This window comes from Haplochromis burtoni, unplaced genomic scaffold (assembly GCF_018398535.1).
Source record: "Haplochromis burtoni strain Fernald_Lab_line unplaced genomic scaffold, NCSU_Asbu1 Contig_90, whole genome shotgun sequence".
Classification (NCBI taxonomy): Eukaryota; Metazoa; Chordata; class Actinopteri; order Cichliformes; family Cichlidae; genus Haplochromis; species Haplochromis burtoni.
In genome coordinates this window covers 163,696-189,444 of record NW_024582451.1, presented here as the reverse complement: position 1 = coordinate 189,444, position 25,749 = coordinate 163,696, and the positions used below count along the sequence as shown (strand labels likewise).

General features: G+C 40.6%; 1 protein-coding gene across 1 annotated transcript; it reads right to left on the bottom strand.

Annotated features, from left to right (window-relative positions):
- Positions 1–1,284: 1,284 nt before the first annotated feature.
- LOC102289401 (brevican core protein) lies at positions 1,285–25,749 on the bottom strand. Its single transcript, XM_005927553.3, has 15 exons — positions 25,647–25,749; positions 25,258–25,528; positions 19,172–19,254; positions 18,680–19,057; positions 18,050–18,224; positions 16,785–16,912; positions 16,104–16,397; positions 13,277–14,128; positions 11,127–12,902; positions 5,200–5,307; positions 4,836–4,994; positions 4,664–4,746; positions 3,748–3,892; positions 3,431–3,613; positions 1,285–3,277 (listed from the first exon to the last, which is right to left on the bottom strand). The coding sequence occupies exons 2-15, from the start codon at positions 25,275–25,277 to the stop codon at positions 3,174–3,176; spliced, it is 4,488 nt and encodes a 1,495-aa protein (XP_005927615.1). The 5' UTR covers positions 25,278–25,528; positions 25,647–25,749; the 3' UTR covers positions 1,285–3,173.

The window sequence follows — 25,749 nt, the reverse complement described above, 5'->3', positions numbered from 1 at the left end:
CTGAACGCATTATAATCTACAGCAGTCTGAGGTATGACCTCGGTAGGTTGCAGATTAGAAATTCCCAAATGGATTATTCTCTATAGCTGCAAACGATTTTATTCCTTTTATTTCAAGAAAGTTACTTGAAAGAAAGTGGGGGAAAATTCAAGGTAGAAGAAGATTTAACAAATACTGAGACTGCAGTGCCTGAGTCTCATAGCAGCTGTGTTTATTTGAGCCTTTCTGGTTATTAGTATGGCAGTCAGCGACACGTTTTTTGTTGTTGTAAGTGCTCAGCTGTGACATTAAACACTCCATCTTCGTCTCCTGACAGTTTGCCATTTAGTCTCTCACGTGCAACAAATCGTGGAACAATGCTGCCACCTGGTGGTAGAAAAAAAACTGTAACGTGCAGCATGTGAGCCATGATTGATCGCTTTGAAAAATACCGCTTGGTTGAAATTCTTTATTATTATTAATTACAGTTTGAAAAATAGAAACTTGGTGTATCTGCATAATCATACTTTCGGTAAATAATAATTAATTAATTACAATTATGTCTGTTTGCCCGTTTAAATGGATTTCTCGACGCTTTTAACCTTTTACTTTGAAACGCTGCACATGCTAGCGTCCGAAAACACTCAGTTTCTCTTTCCCAATTATCACTGCACATTTGATTCACTGACACTTTAATCCGCTATAAAACAAAAAATTAAAAAAAATAAATTAAAAATGCATTAAAACTTACTTTCTCGCTGTTATTGTTCCTCAATTTTCCTTACTTTCCCACCCGAAACCACGACACACAGTTTGGTAGCCAATGAGCATTTAGATTGATCACTCGATTACCAATAGGAACGTCTATACAATCACCCCCCTCCCCCCCTGATTTTAGCAGCCACCTACGTTTAAACCAACCGGATTCACCTCATATCAGTTAATGCTGTCAATGTTTTGTGATTATTTTACTCTGCTGCAAGTAAAACGTCACTAAACTGCGTGAAATAAAAATGAGAGTCACACTGATTCTGTTTATGTACACGGCAGTGCTCACACGGCAGAAGAAAGCTGTGTTGAATTAAAATACCACAAAGTAACATTCATGTAGTAAATTTATAGTAGATGACTCCTGGGTGCACTAAATACACATTAAACCCTGAGGAAATTTCAAAATAAGAGCTCTTCTTTTTCTTGGTTATTTTTTTCTTAGACTTTACCTAATTTATCAAGAGTATTAAGAACAGCCTTTCCCTCATTTTTTTTAACTTCACTGATCTGTATTTCTTTGAAATGATCATCTCTTCTAAAGAAAACTCGTCTAGCTTATGAATGAATTTGCGTAGTATCATAAATTAGTGTCACTAATTAAATTTCAGTCTCACCTGTTTAAAACTTGTCTCCAGTTTTTGATTTACTGACTGATATTTTTTCTTTTTCTTTCTCTGGTGATGGTATAAGAGAAACAGGTCACAATTCAGTAAGCTGCAAATATGAAGGTGATTTATTTCTAAAGAATGAGCAGCCATATTATCCTCAGAGTTTCCTTATGTTAACAAAAAAAAAAAAAACCTTAAAAACACAGTCTATAGTATATCTTACTAAAGTGGAATCACATAGAAACACAACAGAGTGTCAGTGGCAGAAAACCGATATACAATTTTGAAAAACAAAGTACACCCTCGTTCATTTCAAAGGTTTTACATGTTAGAACATTAATTAGAACATTAATCATCTTCTTCTCAACAGGTCAAAATCGAGGTAACGAGGAAACTAAAAACATGAAATTGCTCACCATTACATTATGTATTTAACAAATACTGAGCCAAGATACAGAATCAGCGTGTGAAAAATCCCACCCCAAGTTCACCTGTACTGCAAGTACACTCTTACTGGTGTATAATAACACAAATAATCATATCTTAGCTGCAGTGGGTGTCTCAGAAAATTCAACCCAAGGTCAGATAGTGCAAGAAAAGAAAAAAATCCCCAAAGGCCTCACTTAACATGTTAAATCAAAGTCCATGACAGACAAATAACTGTGAAGCACGGTGGTGGAGGGCTAATGATTTGGGCTTGTTTGCATTCAGTGAGTCGACCATGAGCTCCTCTGTGTACCACAGTGTTGTAAAGTAAACTGTGAGGCCATCTGTCTGACAAATAAAGCTCAAACTGGGTCATGCAGCAGGACAGTGACCTTGAGCAGAACAACAAATCTCCAACAGAATGATTTAAGGTGTTGCAATGTTCACAGACTACTTCTGCATTCTGGCTTAGTTTTTAAATAAATACTGACACACTGTAATATGTCATGTGACGATGTTCATCTGAGGTTGTATTTAAATCAATTTAAGACCTGCTAAGGACCAGATGATTCTTTTAATGTCCTGATGCGGACAATCTCAGAACTGACAGATGTGTACTTTTCCTTTCTCACGACTGTAGTTTCAGGTAACACACTGGCAGAAAATACATGACATGACATGAAGTCTACACACAGCACTGAAGGTGAAATAGGAGAAAGCTTTATTCTTTGCTCTGTTCTACAAAACTTTATTACAACATAAAGCTGACGAACAAAACTGCGTCTGCCGGACACGAAAAGTTTCTCTCTGGAAAATGCGGACATCATTTGAAAAGGAATCTATGTACAGTATTTATTGAGCGTTTGTTGAAGGTTCACTTTGGAGTTTTAGGAATCTTTGACAAAGAAGGAAGACGACACAAAGAACAGCAAAACATTTCTACTGGATACTTTACAAATGTCTCAAAGACTTTAGCACCATTTTGTTAAAAAGGTTCTTGATATAACAATGAGAAAAAATAGATTTAGAGCTGACCTGCTAACAAACAGTTCACACATTTATTTCTTTTCAGTCAAAGGGATTTAACAGGTAATCACTGGGAGAATTTTTGATTTTTTTTTTGCTAACTATTTAAAGCATACTTATCCAAACACGGTAGAAAATATTACAAAGGACAAGAAATAGGGCGTTTCATCTCCCTGCCTGTGCACTCAGTCTTGTTCTCATTGGCTGGTGGGAAGTTTTGCTTTGTGTCTTTTTGTGCGTCTGTGTTTTTTTTTTTATCCTGTTTTGATTGGTTCATTGGTAAAAAGCACCTGATTCTTTACACCCTGTCACGTTACAGTAACAAAGTTTGAGAAAGCAAGACAAGAAGAGCACGGCTGACTTTTAGAACCTGATGTCCCAGTACTGCAGCGTCGCTTTAGTGGCCTCAAAATCATCTTCGGCTGCAGCAAAATCGTTGTCGGTCATTGACGGCAGGCCCCCGTCTTCTGAATTAGAAAAAAATCACCGTGGTTAAGACTGAATTTGCTCTTTTTTTCTTCTAATTTAACATTTATTAATCACTTCATATCAGCTATTAAAAGACGATTGAATATTAAATGTATGTTTCATGTCTTTTCTTGATTTTTCTCTTATCTCACCAGTCAAGCAGAGGATCTGCGGCCTCTCCCAGAACCCTCCAGACAGACACCTGATCAGGGGGTTAAACCTCTGCTGGAAGCCCTCTGCGCATCGATAGCGCACCACGGCGTTGGTCTCGTAAGTCTGTCGAGCTTTTCCATATATGGAGGCATTTCTGACCCTTGGTGGTGGTCCACAGGAGGCTGTGGGAGGAGTTAAGATGCTTAAGTGCCTTCTCTGGGCTAGAATAAGTAGAAAACAGCTCGAAGCATCAAGCTCACGAGGGAGTTAATGAGTAATGAAGTGCTCTTAATGATGTCCCATTAGTGTTACTCACAGGTGCCTTTCTTGCAGGTGTATGAAAGGTGATAGTTGCAGGGCACATCGCTCCAGCGTCCGTTATCGTGCCACACCATCACCACACAGTCCTCTCCGGAGAGAAAGTAGCTGTCTGGCTGACCCCTGTACCAATTCTCATAAAGCTGTGAGGTATGTGTTATGTATGTTATTTTTATGTGTATACAAAGAAACAATAATCACAATAGAAATAGTTGAAAAAGCATAATATACATAATGTTTTCATTCTCCTCTTCTTCTTTGAGGTAGTTAATATTTAATAGTCTGGTGCCTTCCTGCATCCTGCTTGGTTTGTGTCTTACATAAGAGGTTTCAAAAAGAAAAACATAAACAGCAAAACTCGTTATGATAATAGATTTTCATTCATGATCATCCTGGCCATCATAAATAATAACCTACAGATGTGCTACTTTCAGATGCTCCCTTATTCACAAGGGGTCGCTGGATTCCTCACTGTTTTCACTGGGTCTTTTTTTTCCCTTGTTATTTGTGCTACCACTTGACATAATTGCCTTTTAGGTTCAATTTTACGGTCACATCTCAGTGCCTCCCTAGCAAATGCATCAGTGTTTCATTCCCCGTCACCCTCAGATGTTCTAGAACCCAGAAAAATGTAACTAAGCACAGGTGCTGGATAGCGTGCAATCTGACATCAAAACTTCCAAGTAACTTAAATAGACTACAAGGCAACTAAAATTAATCACGAAGCAAACACAAAGAAACAATATATTTTAGTTATCGTGGCTGCAAAAGAAAAAGAATCTTGATAAATAGAAAGTAGATCTTAATTAATACACCGGGTGTCTGGTTCTCCAGTTTGAGCATTTCCCTGTTTTTGTTTTTTTGTACTCTGCAGTTTTGTTTTGTTTTTTGCACACATAATAAAACCTCCTCACCAGTGGGTTCCCATCAGACCAGTGGAAATCATCCTCAATGGTCTTGTCATTCAGACCGGTCCACTGGTATTCCTTGTAGTTGTCTGTTGACCAAGACGTGGGATTGAATTTATGAGGAAAGAAATGAAAGCCACATTGTTTTCTCGTTCCCAAATGTGTTAAGGAAACCTACTGTTGATGTAAGCCTGTTCTTCAGGGGTTATTATGGACACCAGGTGAGCTCCCATCATGCGGCAATGCTGCTCTGCAGCCTCCCAGCTCAGACGCTGGCTGAAGTGTCGATAGCAGAAACCGTGAAATTTATCCCAGCCCGGTTCACATCGCTCCCGGTCTGAAAACATCACAGAGAAGAGAACAGGACAGCCAAACCAACAAGAGTCTTCAGATGTATCTGCAGGCTTTTATACTGAATAATTATATAATTTTCACTCCAGGCTGCATTGTAAGAAAATTACTGCTTGGCTTATTTTTGTTTGGAAACTTCTGGCTGATTCCCATCATATGTAACGTCCATTAAAGAGCAGAAGCGAGCTCACCGGCCTGACAGAAGTTTCCTTCATACGTCGGCAAACAGAGGCATTTAATGTGACCACCTCTGTCTGTGCAGGTGCCTCCGTTAAGACAGGGGTTGAGCAAACAGGCATCTGAAACACAACAGAGGGCAACTTTAAATTACTGTGCACCTGAAACCACTGGTCAAAGACTCATTTGTTATGTAACTGAATAATTACACATGTACAGGAAGACAGCCTTCATTTATGTGTAAGTCTAATTGGTGCCTGTGTTAATTAGAAGGCAGTTGAAGCACGTATGCTGACATTAGGTAAACAGCTGTAAGTAAATGTAGCAGGAACCATTTAGAAACTAAAGGGCATCAGGGTCGATGTTAGCCAACAGATGGCAGCAGAGGAGAACCTTTACAGCGTGGCCTGAGAGGGAAAAATCGTCAAATCTTCTTCTGGCATGTGTGCGATGCTTCCTTCTCTTTCTTCTTCATTTCTTCATTAGTAATAAACGCTCTCAAAAATCTTGTGGAAGAGGGAATCTAGACATGGATGTATTAATGTTGGGGGGGGGGGGGTTGTTTCCTATAATATGGAGCCCTGTGGTTCTAACAATTAAAAAAAAGGGCCCACTGGTCATTTTATTAAGCGGTATGCACTGATTTGCTGGTGTGCCAGTGGTACAATGAACTCTTTTGTTTGCTTTGTTTACCATTTTAATCAAAAGATGAGATAATGAGATGAGAAAAACCCACTAACATGCCCCTTTTAAAGTCACTGGACAGTAATATTCAACTGACCACCTTCTGACCTGCTGCTGCTTTTCATTAAAATGTTGAATTGTGTACATTTATAAGGGAAAATTTTAAAAAGATGAAAAAACTAAAGAAACACCCTTCAGCCGTGCTAAATGTTGACATTGCATAGTTTGTCCACCAGAAGGCACTCTGCAAATTCCCTGTTTGCATCACATGTCTGCAAAAACATAAAAGTGTTCACAGCCTTTGCATTGACACTGAAAATTTAGCTACGTTACATACTGTTTCCACTGTTCATCAAAGTCAGACTAAGTTACAACTTAGTTGGAGTCCACTTGTGGTGCATTAAGTTGACTGGAAACAATTTAGAAAGACACAACTGTCTTTATAAGGTCTCTTAGCTAACAGCGCATGCCAGAGCACAAACCAAGCCATGAAGTCCAAAGAACTGTCTGTAGAGCGCCAAGACAGGATTGTATCAGGATTGTACCAATGAGCACAGTGGCCTCCATCAACCGTAAATGGGAGAAATTTGGAACCACCAGGACTCAGAATTAGACTCCTGGCCAATCTGAGCAATTGGGGTAGACAGGCCTTAATCATTGAGGTGACCAAGAATCCACTCTGTTCACATTGACAGAGTAACAGCATTACCCTGTGAGGACAACCATTTGTGCAGCACTCCACCAGTCAGGCCTGTATGGTAGAGCGGCCAGACTGAAACCACTGCTCAGTAGGAGGCACATGAGGGCGTACTTGGAGTTTGCTAAAAGGCAACTAAACTTTTTAACCTGAACATGAAGTGCCATGTCTGGAAGAAACCAAACAGAATTCATCACATGGACAATAACATCCGTAGAGTGAAGCATGGTGGTGGTAGCATCATGCTGGGATGTTTTTCAGCAGCAGGAACTGGGAGAGTAGTCAGGGTCAAGGGAAATAAGGATACTGCAATGTACAGAGACATCCTTGTTGATAACCTGCTCCAGAGTACTGTGGACCTTGGACATCTTCTATCAGGACAAATACCCTCGGCACTAACTCAAGAAACAAAGGAGTGCCTTCGGGACCACTCTGTAAATGTTCTTAATTAGTTCAGCCAGAGCCTAGTCTTCAACCCAAGATCTGAAAATGACTGCGGACCGATGCTCCCCATCCAGCCCGATGGAGCTCCAGAAGTTCTGCAAAGAAAAAACTGTCCAAAAACAGGTGTGCCAAGTTTGTAGCCTCATAGTCAAAAAGAGGCTTTAAGTGCTACTAAAGGTTCTTCAAAAAAGTTGTAAGCAAAGGCTGTGAGTACTTATGTACATGTTATATTTTTGATTTTTAATAAGTTTGCAAAAATTTCAAGCAAACTTTTTTCACTTTGTCATTATGGGGTAATGTATGTAGAATTTCAATGTCAGAAACGAATTTAGTGAGTTTTGGAATAATGCTGTAACAGGACAAAACGTGGAACAAGTGAAGCACTGTGAATACTTCGTGTGTACTGTATATTTATCCATTTTCCTAACTGCTTATCTAGTTCTGGGTCTGCAGGGGGGTTGGGGAATGTCTACTGGCATCTTGTTATATTTATCACAATCAGATGATATCTAAAGAGAAAAACACTTCTGAAGCTTCATTTTGCTTTTCTAAATTTGTAAAACCAAGGAAAAACGAAACCATGAGTGTTCAAGCTGGAATTAAACATTTTACAAGTGGATTCGGTTTGTTTGCTTCCTTTGACACCCTGTAAACAAGAACTATGTGCTGCCTGTCATTATCCCCACACTCACATATTGCTCTCTTCAGAAATCTCTTTCATTGCTCAGATCGTGTGTATGAAAGGTAATAACTGCTTTACACGAATCAAATGAGATTCACGTGCACTCAAAGTTAAACCATCATTCAGTTTTGATGAAGAATACACAGATGGTGGATGGAAAACCACTGAGGTGCCTTTCAAGTCTTACCTATCAAAAAATGAAACTTTATACTGTGACGGTGTTCACATCTGAGACTTGTTTTTGTTTGCTTTTCAACAGAAACAGAGTTTAGATTCACGGCTCCATCTGTGAGCCGATTTCCTTCCCTTTTGTCAAACAACACAACAATAACTTGTCTGCAGACGACAATGCAAGGCTAGTAATTTCAATTACTGAATGATTGATGACTTTCTCATTGTGTTTCTCTGCCTCCTTTCCTCTTTAGGCTGCCGACTGCAGTATTTTATCACCATGAAGAGTCCATTGTATAAAGATCATTATTCACCCCAAAAAAGGCTTAATTATGGTGCTGAAGCTGAAATTATGTATGAGAAATAGGAAAGGCTTCTGCATGCACTAATCTATGTAATACTGAGGTTTTTGGGGGGAAGGCAAACAGTTTGGATGCTTGAAAATTGTCTTGTAATAGAAGTGCAGCTTGGAGAATGCACGTTTTGCATATTTTTCACCTTTATGAGTCCATTTGTGGAGTAAAACCATGAAAAGCTTACTTACTTACTTAAAATATATAAACTTTACTTAACCTCCTAGGACCTGGCATCCACATGTGTTGTATGTGGACATCACATTTTGGGCTGTCTAAACCAAAATACAAAAGTTTGCTCTACAAGGGCCTAATATCCACTTACGAGGACATTATACTTCCACTGCGCTATGAAAATTTAAAATGAATGTCCTCATATGTGGATCTCATTTTTCTCAGAAACAAAAATCAGGTAAAAAAAAATCTGGTAATTCTTTGTTTTTTTATATTCATCAGGTCCCAATCAGCCCAAACAGCAAAGAGAAATTAAAAATGCATGCCATGAAAGAGTTCAGGTCTCAGGAGATTAAAACAACAGCAAGTAAAGCCCGCTTGGGTCCAAATTAAAGTAATAAGGTTTGGCATATGGCGGCCACAGACTATTGTGACTATTGAGTGTGGAGGAGATACCAGTACACACGTTTTTCGGTGAGGAGAGCTGGACAGGGCTGTAGATGGGCATTAAGCCAACAGCAAAATAATTTCTGCTCCAATGTGGATGGAGGAACAGGAGAAGCACTATCAAAAACCTTAACCTCCTGCAGGTTACTTATGTGCGTGTTTCTGATCAAACCATCAGATCCAGACTCCATGAGGGTGGCGTGACAGTACAGCATCTTTTACTGGGACTTGTGCTCACAGCTCAGCATCGTACAACTCAATTGGCATTCGCCAGAGAACACCAGTGCTGGCAGGTCCACCACTGTAGCCGTTTTCACCTCACAAAAAAGAGCAGGTTCACACTGAGCTTCTGTGACAGAGGCGAAAGAGTCTGGAAAAGCTGTGACAAACATTACGCATTCTGGTTTGAGAGTAGGTGGCCGGTGTGTATAGGCAGTTATTGGGGAACCAATGCATTGATGCCATTGATTTACCCACACATTCCCCAGACCTGAATCTTATTGAGAGCCTCTGAGATTCAGGTCTGGGAGTAGATCCCCCACAACACCACCTGCCATCGAGTCAGGAGCATGACCAGACATTGTCACATTGTCAGGAGTGCACATGGGGCAATAAACATTACAGCTACATCATGAGACAAGTTGGATCCGACTGTGATTTTGATTTTTTTTAACTTTTTTTTTTGCTGTGATTTCGAATCTACAGTTCTCAATTTCGTTTACCTCGAATTCTACATTCAGTAAAGATTTTTAGTGTAAATATTTTGTTTCTCAAGATCCACACGATATCTTAGTTTTTTTTTTTCAAAAGCTGAATTATTCTGAATAGTGTTTGACTTACAATATTAACATACACCAGGTTGTCAGTGGCCTTTATTGACATACCCACATGGAAATCTTAATAGAAGAACTCTGAGGTCGACTTTTTCCAGTTTCTGAAACTGTGCTTGATGAAATGCATGTCAAGCCTTAAATGGTTTGTTGGTGACCTGGTGGATGTTAAGAGCTTAAAAGCAGCTTTTCTCTTAAATAAGTTTCCATCCTAAATTTCCCATATTTCTTGAAGTTGAGTCCACAATGGCAGCTGCTTCTTTTGAAGATTCAATAAACCCGATTATATGGAAGCCAAGTGCTCCAATGGAAAAATAAAGTGCAGTTTTAAATAAGAGAATTAAAATTCAAAAATATTTCATTTAAAAGATTAATTTAAAACCATGAGAACTGTGTTTTATGTTTGTTTGTTTGTTTGTTTTGTGGAACAAATAAGCTTCCATACAATGCATCAATATCCACAGCTGCCACATGAAGTCAAAAAAACGAATGTACCAAAGGGAAGGAATATAAAGTAATGCATTTATCAACTTGTGGTAAGACAAGAAACCAATAAAGATTTGTTGCCTTTATCATTATTAGACCTAAAAACACAATACAAATCTAGAACAACTGTGATTAAACAACAATTTTTAAGTCGAGTATGAAACATTAATGACAAAAGGACACGTGAACATGTTGCTAAATGCAAACACTCGTGCAATCTACAATGAAAAGGTTTTGTGCTTGTAAACATAATAATCTGTGCTTTTTGTACCACAGTGACTAAAACAGCAATGAAAAGGAAGAAAGAAAATCAGTTAAGACTTAAATATAAAGCATTACTGCAGCTTCATTGGTCAGTGCTGTTACATTCAAAGTAATTGTTACTTTCCAGAGAACGATTAAGTCCCTTATTATGTTGCTTCCCAATTAATGGAAAAGATACTATGAAAATTGAAAGATAGCAAGAACAAAATGATTTTATAATATCTTTTGCACCTGTTTGGTGCAGAGATGGATGATTTACAAATAAAATCTGATGAATTTAGCTATAACCATCACTCTGGCAGGCCCTCACTGGAGAAGAAACCCGTCATTCAAAAACACTAGTAAATACAGTACTTCACAGAAGTCATTCTTTGGATGAGGAAAAAACATCATGCACAACAAGACTGGACTGTGGACAAATGTCAATGGGAGCTGTCCCAGTGTGAGAATCTTGGAGGGTAGAGCGGGGGAGTCACAAGGAGAGGAGTAAGGAGTGTTTAAGGGGAAGTGGGAAGAGTCAGAAGGGTGAGTGGGCTTGCTGAGACAACAGGTGAAAAAAACGTGGGAAGTCATTTGAAAAGCAGGACGGGTGTTTTACAGAAAATGGAGCAGAGGCAGGTTGGGCAGAGGACAGACGAGGAGTTTTAGTGCATCACTGTGTCGAGCAGGAAGAGGACGGTTAGACTGATGAAAGTGGCATTAACATTACCTGAAGATTTCCCAGTACCGCCTACGGCTGCCCTCTCATTGGGCATGATAAGCAGAGTTGGCGGCTGGGTGAAAGTAATGTCAACATCTTCCAGAGCGTGACCCACTGGTGGTATCAACATTTTGGGGGTGGTGGTGGTTGGGCTCCAGGTGTGTCTGGACCGGTGTGTGGTGGTGGTGGTGGTAGCTGCGGTTGTGGTTGTGGTGGCGACAGTGGTCGTCTTTGTGGGCTTTGTACCTCGAGAAGAACTTGAAGCTGCTGTGGAGGTTTTTTGGCTGTACTCATTGCGAGATTCTTGGGGTTGAGTTGTGCTGGTCAACAGATCCCACTTGGATGTTTGAGAACTGGAAGGAAAGATGGCGAAGTCCTCAGAGGCATCAGTTTTCTCTTGAGATGTCGGGGAAACATTAGTTTCATCTTCGAGGGTCGGGGCAACAGTAGCCTCTTCTTCAAAGACACGGATTGGGATAACGTTGGCTTCGTCTTCATCAAGCACAACAGTTTGGGAAAAATCACTATCTTCTTCTAGGGCTGAGGAAACATCAGCTTCTTTCTCAGTAAAAAGAGCTGTGCTAACATTAGCTTGTTCATAGACATGGGTTGAAGAAGTGTTAGCCTTTTCTTCATACTCAAAGGAAGGAGCAACATTAGCTTGTTCAAAGACTCGAGCTGAGGACACGTTAGCCTTTTCTTCATACTCAAAGGAAGGAGCAACATTAGCTTGTTCAAAGACTCGAGCTGAGGACGTGTTAGCCTTTTCTTCATACTCAAAGGTAGTAGAAACATTAGCTTCTTCTTCAAGGGTTGAAGAGGTGTTGGCTTTTTCTTCATACTCAAAGGTAGGAGAAATATTGGCTTCTTTTTCAAGAGCTGAGGACGTGTTAGCCTTTTCTTGCAAGCTAATGTTTGAGGAAAGATTAGGTTCTTTTTCAATGACAGTAGTTGGGAGAACATCAGCTTCCTCTTTAAGGGTTAAAGAAGCATTTATCTTTTCTTCATACTCAAAGGTAGGCGTAATATTAGCTTCTTCATCTTTAAAAACAGCAGTTGGGACAGCATTACTTTCATGGGCTGAGGAAACATTTTCTTCAAAATCAACCGTTGGAGAAACAATGTTCTCTTCTTCAAAATTTAAAGAAACATTTGCTTCTTTTTGAAGAGCAAGGGTTGGGGAAATTTTTATTTCTTTTTCCAGAGAAACGGAAATGTTGGCTTCCTCTTCAAGAGTTAAAGACACTTCACCTTCAAAGGTTGGAGCAAATTTTATGTCTTCTTGAAGGGTGGTCCTAAGTGTATCAGGTACATGACCACTTGCTTCTTCATAAGTATCGGTCATAGTATCCAAATACATTCTGTAGCCTGATGTTAGATATAGTGCTGTGGGCGAACTGGTGGATGAGTGAGAAGTGTTTGAGACGTCTGGAGAGCGAGTGGTAACTGAACTTGCTCCAGACACTTGCAGGTCTTCAGATTTTGATGTGGGCAGCATTTTATCCTCATTTTCCAAACTGAGCGTGTCTTCAATTTCTAAGCTTGCACTTCCCTCCTGTTTAGAGTTGGGGGACTCCCACAGCTGTGAGGCTGTAGAAAGAATATCCAAGCCCAGTTTGTCAGAAAGGGGTGACTGAGATGAGGCTGTCAAATGTGGAACCACTGTCTGAGGTTCAGCATGGGTGCTGCTGGCAGAAGCAATGGGAGACAGGTGAGTGGTGAAGCCAGAAGTTGAGGAATCTGATGTGGAGATGAAACTGGCTGGACTCATATCGAGTTTGCTTTCTGGAAAAGAGCATAGAACATTATGGGATTACATACTGTTTTTGAGAAGTATATTTAATTGCTTGGATGAGAAAAATTAGAAGAAACAATAAGTCTACTGTCAATCTCTGACCTTCAGACCAAAAAGATTAGAAACAGGGAAACAGCTAGCTTTTCAGAAGGTAACAAAATCTGCCCTCTTCACATAGGTGACCAAACTCTAGGGCGTTACAGCTCTTAGCCAGAAGGTAGTCCAGAATATAACCCTTTTAGTTCTTCTATTATAATAAAAAACATAAAATGTGACATGGATATCTCATGCTAGCCTAACTCTTGACAAGAAAGTAATTTATCTAAGATAATAATGTTTGAACTTTTGTGGGACATGCACATACCTTCAGAAATATCTCCAGAACCATCCAAAGGAGCCCACACTGAGGTTAGCACCTCCAGAGTAGATTCAGTAGTTTGGGATAATTGTGTAAGAAGTGTTGCCTCTTCTTCTTCTTCTTTTGAGGCCTCAGTTGGGGGAAACATCTGCTCAGGGTCTACACGGGTCTCCTCCAGCTCCACTTCAACCATGGGGTTAAGGGTTAAAGTAGTAGCCTCCAATAAACTGTCCTCTTTAGTACGGTTGCTGTCGGTCTCACTGTAGTTGGGTTCTGATTTGTTAAAAGACAGGGTGGTCTGCTGTACTTCTTTGGTATCATTCAGAGTTCCAGATGGCTCTGTGTTTACTTCAATATTTGTGTCTGGCTCTGTCTGGTTCTGCATCTCAGGCTCAAATGTGGGTCTTTCAGACTGCTGAAAGGTGAGACTCGAGTTCTGGCTGGAATATGTTTCATTGTAATCAGTGGGCAGAAATGATGTGTTCTCTGCTGAATTGTGGGTTTCTGTGATAGTGCTGCTCATCAGTGCTGTAGGATGCTGGGAATTGTAGCTCATTTCTGTGGGAGATAAAGTTTGGTCGAGCGGCTCGTGTAGTGCAGGGGTTGTGTGGAGGGGAGACTCTGTTGTGTCTGATATCAGCATTGGGTGTGTATCAACCGGGCTTTCTGTAGTTACAGAGACAGTAAAATAAGGCAATGATTCAAGCATGCTCTGGGCCTCTCGCTCCACCTGTTCTGCTAGTTGGTTCAACTGAATTTCTTGATATTTTTCCGTAAGAATAACAACATTGTGTTCAATGTCTTCAGGTTCTGTGCCCACATAGTCCATCGGAGAGTCAGTGGAAGCATTTCTGTTTTCTGCAGAGAGCAGACAAACAATTAAATATAACATGTCAAATATGGAACAAACAAATCTAGTTATGCTTTCTTTCTTGTTAAATATGCACTACATATTGTTCCAACATCATATTTTTATTCCCTTCTAGAGTAGCTTTTCATGAGTCATAACAGTCAAAATAATGCTTATTTATCTGATGATGGGCTTTGATATGAACTCTCAGTTCATTCTCTGTCTAAATCAATATGTTTGGGCCCATCTCCCTTCAAGCCAAGTTTCAAGCTGTGTTTGAGATTACCAGGTTATCTTCATATACAGATGCCATCATATACATTGGCTTGCAAAAGTATTCGGCCCCCTTGAACTTTCCCACATTTTGTCACATTACAGCCACAAACATGAATCAATTTTATTGGAATTCCACGTGAAAGACCAATACAAAGTGGTGTACACGTGAGAAGTGGAACGAAAATCATACATGATTCCAAACATTTTTTACAAATAAATAACTGCAAAGTGGCGAGTGCGTAATTATTCAGCCCCCTTTGGTCTGGGTGCAGTCAGTTGCCCATAGACATTGCCTGATGAGTGCTAATGACTAAATAGAGTGCACCTGTGTGTAATCTAATGTCAGTACAAATACAGCTGCTCTGTGACGGCTGTCTAAGAGAATATTAGGAGCAACAACACCATGAAGTCCAAAGAACACACCAGACAGGTCAGGGATAAAGTTATTGAGAAATTTAAAGCAGGCTTAGGCTACAAAAAGATTTCCCAAGCCTTGAATATTCCACGGAGCACTGTTCAAGCGATCATTCAGAAATGAAAGGAGTATGGCACAACTGTGAACCTACCAAGACAAGGCCGTCTACCTAAACTCACAGGCCCAACAAGGAGAGCGCTGATCAGAAATGCAGCCAAGAGGCCCATGGTGACTCTGGACGAGCTGCAGAGATCTACAGCTCAGGTGGGGGAATCTGTCCTTAGGACAACTATTAGTCGTGCATTGCACAAAGTTGGCCTTTATGGAAGAGTGGCAAGAAGAAAGCCATTGTTAACAGAAAACCATAAGAAGTCCTGTTTGCAGTTTGCCACAAGCCATGTGGGGGACACGGCAAACATGTGGAAGAAGGTGCTCTGGTCAGATGAGACCAAAATGGAACTTTTTGGCCAAAATACAAAACGCTACGTGTGGCGGAAAACTATCACTGCACATCACTCTGAACACACCATCCCCACTGTCAAATATGGTGGTGGCAGCATCATGCTCTGGGGTTGCTTCTCTTCAGCAGGGAAGCTGGTCAGAGTTGATGGGAAGATGGATGGAGCCAAATACAGGGCAATCTTGGAAGAAAACCTCTTGGAGTCTGCAAAAGACTTGAGACTGGGGCAGAGGTTCACCTTCCAGCAGGACAACAACCCTAAACATAAAGCCAGGGCAACAATGGAATGGTTTAACACAAAACATATCCATGTGTTCGAATGGCCCAGTCAAAGTCCAGATCTAAATCCAACCAAGAATCTGTGGCAAGATCTGAAAACTGCTGTTCACAAACGCTGTCCATCTAATCTGACTGGAGCTGTTTTGGAAAGAAGAATGGGCAAGGATTCCAGTCTCTAGATGTGCAAAGCTGGTAGAGACATACCCTAAAAGACTGGCAGCTGTAATTGCACCAAAGGTGGTTCTACAAAGTATTGACTCAAGGGGCTGAATAATTACGCACACCCCACTTTTCAGTTATTTATTTGTAAAAAATGTTTGTAGATTACAGACCAGACCTTTTTGAAACCAGGTATTTATTGCAATCTGAAGCAGGATTTTATTATATCAAACTGTGGCCTTGTTAAATCAGATCAAATTAGAGAAACTGTATTAATCCCAGGGAGAAACTGAGTAAATATGAGCCAAAAAAGGGAAAATCATAAAAGGTCCACTTTAGAGTTTTTGCCAAATTAACAATCAACAGTTTGCATTTAAAGGCACAACATTATCACCTTTGAAACAGTAAACATCATGAAGGCTGGATGGCTCTGGGAAGCCAGTCTGGTTGCTGAATTGGTAGAGAGTTTTGACGCCAGGCAGAGTACCCCCACAGCGTTCCCTTGGGGTTATGATGGGGTACCGCACGCTGCCATCAGACAGCCAGCCAGGGCTGCAATGGTCCAGTCCTTCACTCCAAGCCAAGTAAAGCTGTGCTGTTGTAGCCAGCTCTGCCCCTGCAGCTCTGCAGTACGACTGCGCTTCATTAAATGTTAATTGCTGTGGGATGAAGTCATGGAAAACCTCCCCTACAGACAGAAAATTTGTTCAGCCTTTTACTTTTTCTGGATACAAGTGAGTAAAATGCTGGCACGACTGCAATTATGTGCCAGTCTTAATTTATAATGGATATTTGTATATAGTAAGTGGCATGTTTTTATCTGATGTGATGCATGACATTTCACTACAGAAAGTAAAAACATATAATTATATGTTTGAACTAAATAAAATCATTGTAATAGTTATTGTCCATCACAGATCCCTAATGCCGTTTTCCAAATGTAAAATGTATAATTTGACTTACTTACAGATTAGGCCAGATGTATCATTATTGCATTAAGCCTACTGGCAAAAGAACAAAAAACCCAAATCCTACTATTTACATACAGAAGTTATTAAACTGTTATAATTCCTACCATTAATTTCGTCTACATAACAATAAACATCGAACAGATCATCTGGATCCATTGTCCCATAGTTTCTCACTCCTGGTTGCCCATTCATGTCTCCATAGCAGCCTTCACGAGGCACTTGGATTGGATATCTGCAGCAAAGCAGCAAAACAACCAATATCCTCACTTAAGACTCGACAAACATGTGACATAACATCAATGCTGCATTTGGCGATAGCTTGGTAAATCTGCAACATTACCAGCTGGTAATGTTATGACACGTTTACTCTGTGGTCACTCAATAACCAGCTCACACATGGATACTTATAGAGCAACACAAATATAATGTATTTACATATAACAATAACTATATACAATAACTATAATGTTATTTAAGAGTCTGGGTGTTTTTTTTTATCATACTAAAAGGCCTACATGCCCATGCTACTTGATTGTTTCCTTTGTTTATGCTGATGGATGGATGGATGGATGGATGGATGGATGGATGGTAGGTAATACAGGATTTCATAACTCCACTTTCACTATGATTGTATATTTACATGCATTATAATTTACCTATGTATATCGACAACATGCATATAATGGCATGCCATTTTGATCTTGTGGGTTTGACACATAGTTTCAAATCTCATTGCCTTAAGTACATTTATACAGTTATTTAACTGACATTACATTTTTGATATAGTCTCTAAATACAGTAAACTAGTTTTGTGGGTCCCCTGCAATACTCAGGTGCTGTTCTACTCTATAAAATGTTTTTTTTACATCATTGTTAGATGGTGTCATTCATATAAATTAGATTTTATTGTCATGAGCCTCTTTTACTGTATGGGTGTATGTTTAACAGAAATGAATCTTGCACTATATAGTTAAAGAGGGTGGACAGTGTGTTGCTAATGAAGTTGTTATAGGTGCATAAATGGGTCAGTTTAGAGGTTGGTGAGTGGTTTCTTACATTAGGTAAGTATATATATTGTTTTATAACGTTGCTACCATAGTAAGATAATTTTGTTTGTATTGAGATGTGAAGCACACCTGAGGGGCAGGTGGAGAACGTTACGGCTATACTTTGTAAGTAAGCAACCTCTGAAACACTATCTGACCGATGAAGACGTCAGTGATTACAAACTTATATCAAGAAGTCGAGTAAAACAACAAAAACATCTATATCAGCTGCATGAGCCTGTAAGATATGTTTTATCTGTCTCTATCTTTTTAATAAGTTGTACTGTGAGCATGATACAGAGGGCACACAGGTGATGAAATACCTGACAGACTGGTCTGCGAGCCAGCCCCCGTCACACTGCTCATATCCGTCGTAATAAGATGCAAGCAGCTGGTCGGCGGTGGCGATTCGTGCCCCGATGGCCTCACAAGCCCTCTGGGCCCGATGGAAGGTGAAGGCATACCGACCCAAAGCATCTCTGTAGTGGAACACAACACCTAAAAACACACACAGCATGCACATAATAACATACCTACAAATACATTAACTGCATTACCTGTTTCAACTGTTTTAAGTCAATAATTTGGAAAAGCTCCTGGAACAAAGACATCTTACTAAATGGAAAGAAACTGAGCTGGAAACTGAGCTACACAACTAGAAACAACTCATTAATTATCATTACACAGAGGATTGGGTATCTTTGGGTTCAGGCAGTTTTCAGTGGATTCTACTAAGATGAGAGATTCAGATATTTTCTTACCAAAATCACAGTGTGGAACCAATAATCAAACTACGAAATGATTTCAAAACACAGAAGTTTTAGCAGAGTCAGTATCCTTCTTGTGGTTTTTCTTTCTTTTTCTGAGAATTGTAGTTAAAAAACACAGTCTCTAATAATTCTGTGTAATCTACCCCAAACTTTACTAATGAGCCATGTCTTTCATCGCGTTACCTTTGACCTTGAGCTCCACGAGGTCACTGGCGTCCTCCAGGCCCTGCTGCACCTCGCAGCGGTAGTGAGCCGAGTCGCTGGAGCGCAGATCTCCCAACCAAAGTGACGCATCATCAGGGAAGGAGGTGTAGTTGAGCAACGCCGCTCGGTCTCGGTACGCTTCATTGACCTTCACCTTGTGACCCCGTACCACTAAGATCTGCGTTTCAACCCCCCTTGATATGACTGACCACTTGACCCTCGGTACAACAGGCGTCGCGGAGGTGGAGTTGGAGATGGGGGACAGAGACACCACACAAGGGATGGAAATGGAGCTGCTCAGTGGAGCAACAACTGGTCCTGAGTGGGGGATGCTCACGTGGAGCTGCTCCACCTCATCTGGAAATTAATAAAAAGAAAAGAAAAGTGAACCATGCTCCCACTTCTCAATGCACTTTTGTAGTCTCTGTTTATGGAATCAAAAAGTGATCAGGGGAAATGTAGACACCGTACCGTATGTGTACCGTAGAGTTTGGGTGGGAAAGGCCAGTGTGAGATGGCAGACTGCATAAAGAAGTGGAAGTATCTGCACATGTCTGTGGAGATTAAAAAGGCAAACACAGTAAAATATTAATAAAATAAATAAAATGAAGAAGAAAAGCAGATATTTTTCTTCCAGTTTCACAAATATGAAATGGAATTAAATAAAAATGGATTTTTAATAAGTACAATGATTTCTGACATTGGAGGTCATATGTTGTGTCGGTTCATCTTATCTTATCTAACCCATAAGAAGGAACAAATGTCCCAGACACATAAGAAAACTGAGGGATTCAATTTCAGTTTTCAGGCTATCAGTTGAAAGACTGAAATAACTATCCACATTATATTGAACAGACTTGGTGTTATCCCGCTGACATAAAGGAGCTGTAATAATGTTTTATTAGCTGCACAAATGTAATTTCTATCCCATAAAATGTCAGAAACAGGTCTCAGTATAATACCAGAGCTTTTAAATTTACCATAAACTTGGCCTCAACACATCAGTGAAACTGCTTCAACAAACACTGAGCATTATGGTTCTCATAAAACTACAATTTACAGCAGGCCTTTTTCCTATAAGTCAGGATTAGTTTTAGCTGAGCACACTAGAAAACTGGCAACAGAGTTTAAACATTAAAAAAATACAATAACTATAAAATTTTGTGAGAAAGACCTTTTGTTTTAAGTTGTAACTTTGGAGCAGAAGCTCTGAGTAAAACACACGTGTCCCAAAAAAAGCTCAGCCATACAGTATAAAAGACCAACTTCTCTGGTTTTCGAAAGGAAGCTGGAAGCAGAGGTTCCTGACCACAAGTCATTCATCACCTCCAGGAGCTAATGACACAGCGTTTCAGCCCAGCGGCATCCTGCCAGTGCTCCGTCACCAGCCTGGCCCTGTTATTAACCCAGCAGCCATGGCAAGACATCCACAGCAACCTCACACAACCTCCTGATTGGGCCGTCATTGAAAAACAATTAAATACTGGACAGTTTCAACATTCGTCAAGGTGTTTCATCAGTATTCCTGCCAGTGTCATATTCAACCAACCTCACACTTCACCAGAAACACTGATAGTGCAAGGTTAGACCTTTAATCTTGCTACCTAAAGTTGTCGGATAAGAAATTTATTTTATTATAAAACAGAAATTTTACACTGTACAATACAAGTCTTTATTAACTTATTAACTTCAGCCACAACACTTGAAGTTGGAGTAAATACCATTAATAATCTCATTATACTGCAATGTTCTGCTCAGCCTAAACGAACAGCACACCACGATGGCAGCACTCTCCCCCAACAGAAGAATGCTCTCTGCAACAGCATAACTAGACTGAGCATCAACGATAGACGCCTAAATAATCCTGATCGCATTAAGACCCAGCCCACAAACCACAGGACCCAGAGGATTCCCTGGTCTCCTTCTATGCCCAAATGGGTCAGAACTGTTTTGGCACCATGACGAGGATGTGTACAATGTGAGGCTGGTGGTAATAACTGGTGGGACCATTGCAAAGCAAGCAATCTGACTGTATATTGCTGTACAAAAAAAACATAGAAACACAGTTCAAGCACTGTAAAAACCTGTGACGCCTGCTTGTGTTTTCTTTCAAAAGAAAGTTTAGTATTTACAGTATACCGAGTGATTAACTGACATAGTGGGAGAAGCAGAAACTTAAAATTGTGGCAGAGGCCACAATTTTCATGCCACACATGTCATTTTATCACTGACTCATAGGAAAATTAGTCTTTTTTCAAATGCTCTGTTCCTCCAAGTCAACAGACTTGCACTTTTAGATCTCAAGGCATCTGATTGATCGAGGGTTTCTGGAGAAAAATGAAAGTGATCTCTATTTCTATCTCACCCCTGCGACCACAATTTTAACATCAGAAACATTAAAAAAAATTTACAGATACTGTGGAGCAATATCTTGGGATCCTTATGCTTTTTAAACCTGTGTAGAGGATATAAGCAGTTTCACAAGAGGTGAGCGAAGCTCGTTTGAGAGATTTGGACGGTTGGATACTCTGAGTTACACAGAATGCCATGACCATGGTAACTAACCGGGCTTGAGCGACACAGGTGGAAGCAACTGACAGCTGGTGGACATTTGATTGGTGGATTTAAATTTCCTCTCTCCCTCTCGCTCTCTAATCAGCATGACTATCCGGTGCCTAACAGGATCTCTGTTTCTTAGTGGAAGACCAGTGTGTTTTTACAATGCCAAATTTTAAACCCCAACCCAGCGCAGACAATCCAACACATCGAGTCCAGCAGTAGCAACAATCACACCACTGATAATCTTAAATTTTTACTGTTCTTGTAATGACGGAGATCACAATCTCAGTCATTAACAGCTAAGGAAGGTGGAGCTTTTGCACTGATTAGTGCTTTGCTGATACCACCGATCCAATAAAGCTGTAATTTGGAAAGAGTGTTAAAGATGATGGTTTAAACAGCCATATATGTTATCACATCACTTAGTTTTTTCCATAAACTTTCTCAATATGAGCCTCAGAGCCTCTAGTTGCCTTCTGCAAGGTACGGTACTACAAGAATTGACCTCCTGTATATCAAGTAGATCCCTGGTAAGGAGTCGGCACACACAGCTCAGTAACTTGTGTCACATTAAATGGCCTTCTTTGATGGTAGAATAACTGTTGTCTGTTTTCTTGCCAGCTGGGTGGACTCCATGGTGCTGGTATCACTATTAGTATTCTTGAGAAGACGTTTCACAAAAAAAGCGAGGAGCGGGCCAAGAGGACAGCTGCACACTGTGCTTTCACTTCATACCAAGTCCCTTACAAAGGGCTTCAGGGAAAATTAAAGGACAGGGCACTGGCACACTTGCTTGCTTTTTCTCTTTTATTTCTTTCACCCCTTTCATTGATGGAGAAGGAAGTTTCAAAGCACTAAGAATCATTCTAGGGCAGGCTTTGTACAAAAGAAAGGGCCACATTAAGACCCCGTACACTGATTCAAACGGTATAATGTGACAGTGTGCTTAAATACCGGTTTGTGCTTTCAGATTGGTGACAGCAGAGAAAATCCTAGTTGCTGCTGGTTGTTTTGTGCCGTCTTTAGATCGCATTTTTCGGCCTCGCCTTCGCCAAGCACTTTGCAGGTCTGCTTGTTTTAGTGAGGTTAGCAGTGAAGACAAGTCAAGCTGAAATCAATGCCACCCACTGCAGCTACGGCCCACAAACTGCAGCCAGCACTCTATCCAAAAGGACAACTAATCCAGAATCTTCTGTGGAATAATCAGCTACAGACTAACGCATTTATGGAAAAGAAAACATAAGAAATTGGCGTTAAATAAACCTCATCAACTTTATGCAAACATCCCTGTCAGTGCTGCAAAGACATTCCTCTGCAGCCTGCATCAGTGTCAATGCACACAAACCAGGAAGAGGCTCCTGATCCCAGTTTAGCCAGCTCAGACATGTCAGTTTGACTGATGTGCTGTAAACTTGGAGGAGTGCTGAGCTGGAACTGGCTTTAGGAGGGATATGTCCAGGATAAAACAGAACAGGGTCCCATAAAAATGCACAGTTTTTGCAACTATGGTCTATTTGTTGTCTTCTTTTCTTCTCCTTCTTTTAATATTTAAGATTTCAGTTTTCAGACTACATGTAAACAGAAGTTAAATGTAACATAAAGCAGCCTGTTCATTTATTTCAACTTCTTTTCTTTTTCTAGTGTATGAAAAAATTATTTAAGCACAGAGTTTATAATGCATCCAGCAGCTGCTTCCTAATGCAATTAACATTGAGCAAGATGTTTGACCTGGAAGAAATTTAAACCATGTTAACTAAATAAATTGTATTTATTGGCCCTACACACCAGAACTCTGGTCAGCAGCTGGATATTCAGTTGGACAGTTGTGATTGAATAACTGACTCCCACAAGTATACATTCTTGCTGCTATTTACCTTAATAACAAATCCATTTATGTTGATGACATTTGCCTGACCTAAACCAGACAGAAACCACTTTTACATCCAGCTCAAAACAAATAAACTTAATGTCAGTCTTTACTTCATTTGGAGACCTTGGCAGGGTCAAAGGAGGTGATTCAGTTCAGAAACAACATCAAACCCAGACTTTGAATATAAACACTGGCTACTGTACACTTAACAGCAGAGCGAGTTGGTAAATGAGGCTATTCACTCAGCACCACACCTCCAACTCCCTACATCATCAGTGGTCTGTCTCCTGTCTACAAGATTACCACTTTGGAAGAGCCACCCACCAGCTGATTCACCACCCACTTTGTCTGGGAACAAATTAAAGTGTGTTTTGCGCAAACACCTGATCCTAGGCTTGACTCAGTGGATCCACAGATGAAGCTCAGCCTGTACAGCTGTCCTTTTATACACAGGAGGCAATTTCCGCTTGTGTTCAGGATCAGGTGGGCTCTGCTTTCTGAGACGCATCACTTTCTTCGTTCAAGGCAAACATGCCCAGGAGTCAGGCACCTGCAGTTTGAGCTCAAATCTGCACTCAAATACTCAGATACACAGACTCTACTAAAGTAGCTTTGCATGAGCGATAGTTAGAAACACTGCAAAGTCTTTCAGCTTACCTGCTTTCTGAAACAAGCTCCTTCCCTTTTAGAGAAGAACCCCTTTAAATAAATCTTATTTTGAGTGGCTGCCCCTCTCAAGAAGAAGGTCTGAATACTAGGTGGGTATGGCAACCGAGCTATTCAAGCACCCTGGAGCCTGCACTTTTGGCTCACAGGGGTTATTTTGCATGACATTTGTGTCACGGGGCACAAATGTGTTGTCCTCCGTCATATGCAGTAGCTTAATATTCAGTTTGAATTGCCAGGATTGCTCATTCATTTTGAATATTTTGACATGAGCAGCGATTCAGAGGTCTGAGCAAGGCTTGCTATTTATCTAATTATACACCTGAGTGCAACTCATCCTCAACAACAACAACAAAAACAAGAACAACTTCTGTAACTATAGCTTTAGCTGAACAACCTACTGGTGCAGTGGAGGATCAACAACATATCTGGCTCTAAATTTGAGCAGATGGCCGTCCATTCTCCACCATGCTTTACATTTCATCTTATATTTAGTGTAGAGTTCATCACTCTAGTTTGGGTCAGATCTCTAGATAGATTGTGAGCCACATTTTTACCAGCTGTGACTGTGGCTAGTTTTGACTTTGTGATTTTTTTGTCTACTGACCAATTTAACATGTAGAGAGGGGAAGGCCACTTTTGTGGGTTTTTCTTGTTGTATGTTTGCCTGTGTTTGTCTGTGGACAGAGTTTGTCCACATGAGAGAATTGCAGCTGTGCAAGACAGTCACTAAACTTTAAGCTGTGCAGCTGAGATCAATATAAAATCAGGATTTGAAGAGGGTTGTGGTCCAGCAATTCGATGGCATCCCACTGGAAGATGATAACATGATTACTCTGTCATGAAATTACAGCATAACCACACCACTGCTTTCTATATCTGCTCAAATCTGACCAGAGAGCCACAAACCTATTAGACAGAAGAAAGAAATCCTTAAAAGTCTGCTTCATCATTCAATTTGCCCTCTGTCTTTCTACCTGTCCATTACTGAACTCCACCTGAGGTGGACCACAGCGAGTGAAGAGTTAAAATAAGCACTTAAAACAAAAAGCAGCTTTTTGTTCCCACAGGGCAAATAAAAGCACTGAGTGTGAAATCCCAGGAAAAGCTTTTGAATGGCAGGGGGCTTTGTATGAGTACAAATTGATAGTAAATGCGTTTAAAATAGCCCGTTATCCTTACTTTCCTTTACCTTTATAGGTGTGCATGCGTAAAACACGGAAACACGGTTTAAACACAGTGGGGGACAGCAGTTTACAATTAATTTCAGGACCTTTCGGAGAACATCAATTACTACAGCGCAATTAAGTGGCAATGAGTATAATTGTCTTTAATCATACGTCCATTTAACCTGACACAGGAGATTCAAAAGAACTTTGGAAAGACCAAATCGCATCATCTACTGCGTATCATTGACCCATCGACCTTAAGGGAGAGAAAGAGACAGAGACGGTAAGCCTACCGGATGACTCTCAGCAGCATCTCAGCTGATGCAGGTTGCACTTCTTTGCTGTAAAGAGTATTTTCCGTGAGCGCCTGTCAGCGTGCTGCAGTGCGACTGTCCTGTCACGGGAAAAGCGGCTCTGGATGCTCTGCGCAGGTAAACGGTGGCTGGGACCGGCACACTCAGAGGCTCGGGGAGAAAAGAGGGAGTTGGGAGAAAGTGACGCCAGATATGAAACCCTGAACTGCCCACTTTTTCACCCAACAATCGGGATGGAGATGGCGCATGCCTGTCAAGGGGGATTGGGAGGGATGACAAGTAAAGAACCGATGTTATAGGCTATGAAGTGAAGCCTGCAGAGAGGAGATGACCTGCATGTTTTTACTGCAGGGAAGCGGAGAACTCACTGAGCGTCACTTGGATGAACCAGGGTGAGGGGAGAGCAGTCAGCGCAGCGGTCCGGAGTGAGCTGCTGAAGCTGCTGCAGGTATTGATATTGCAGCACAGTCA

What these genes read in the sequence shown, in the direction of transcription:
- LOC102289401 (XM_005927553.3), bottom strand. Translation starts at nt 25,277, where the DNA reads ATGCTGCTGAGAGTCATCCG. An exon ending in CGTGGAGCTCAAGGTCAAAG is followed by an intron (nt 18,225 to 18,679) that starts GTAACGCGATGA and finishes GTGTGTTTTTAG; the next exon opens with GTGTTGTGTTCCACTACAGA. An exon ending in TGATGTTTACTGTTTCAAAG is followed by an intron (nt 14,129 to 16,103) that starts GTGATAATGTTG and finishes TGCTCTCTGCAG; the next exon opens with AAAACAGAAATGCTTCCACT.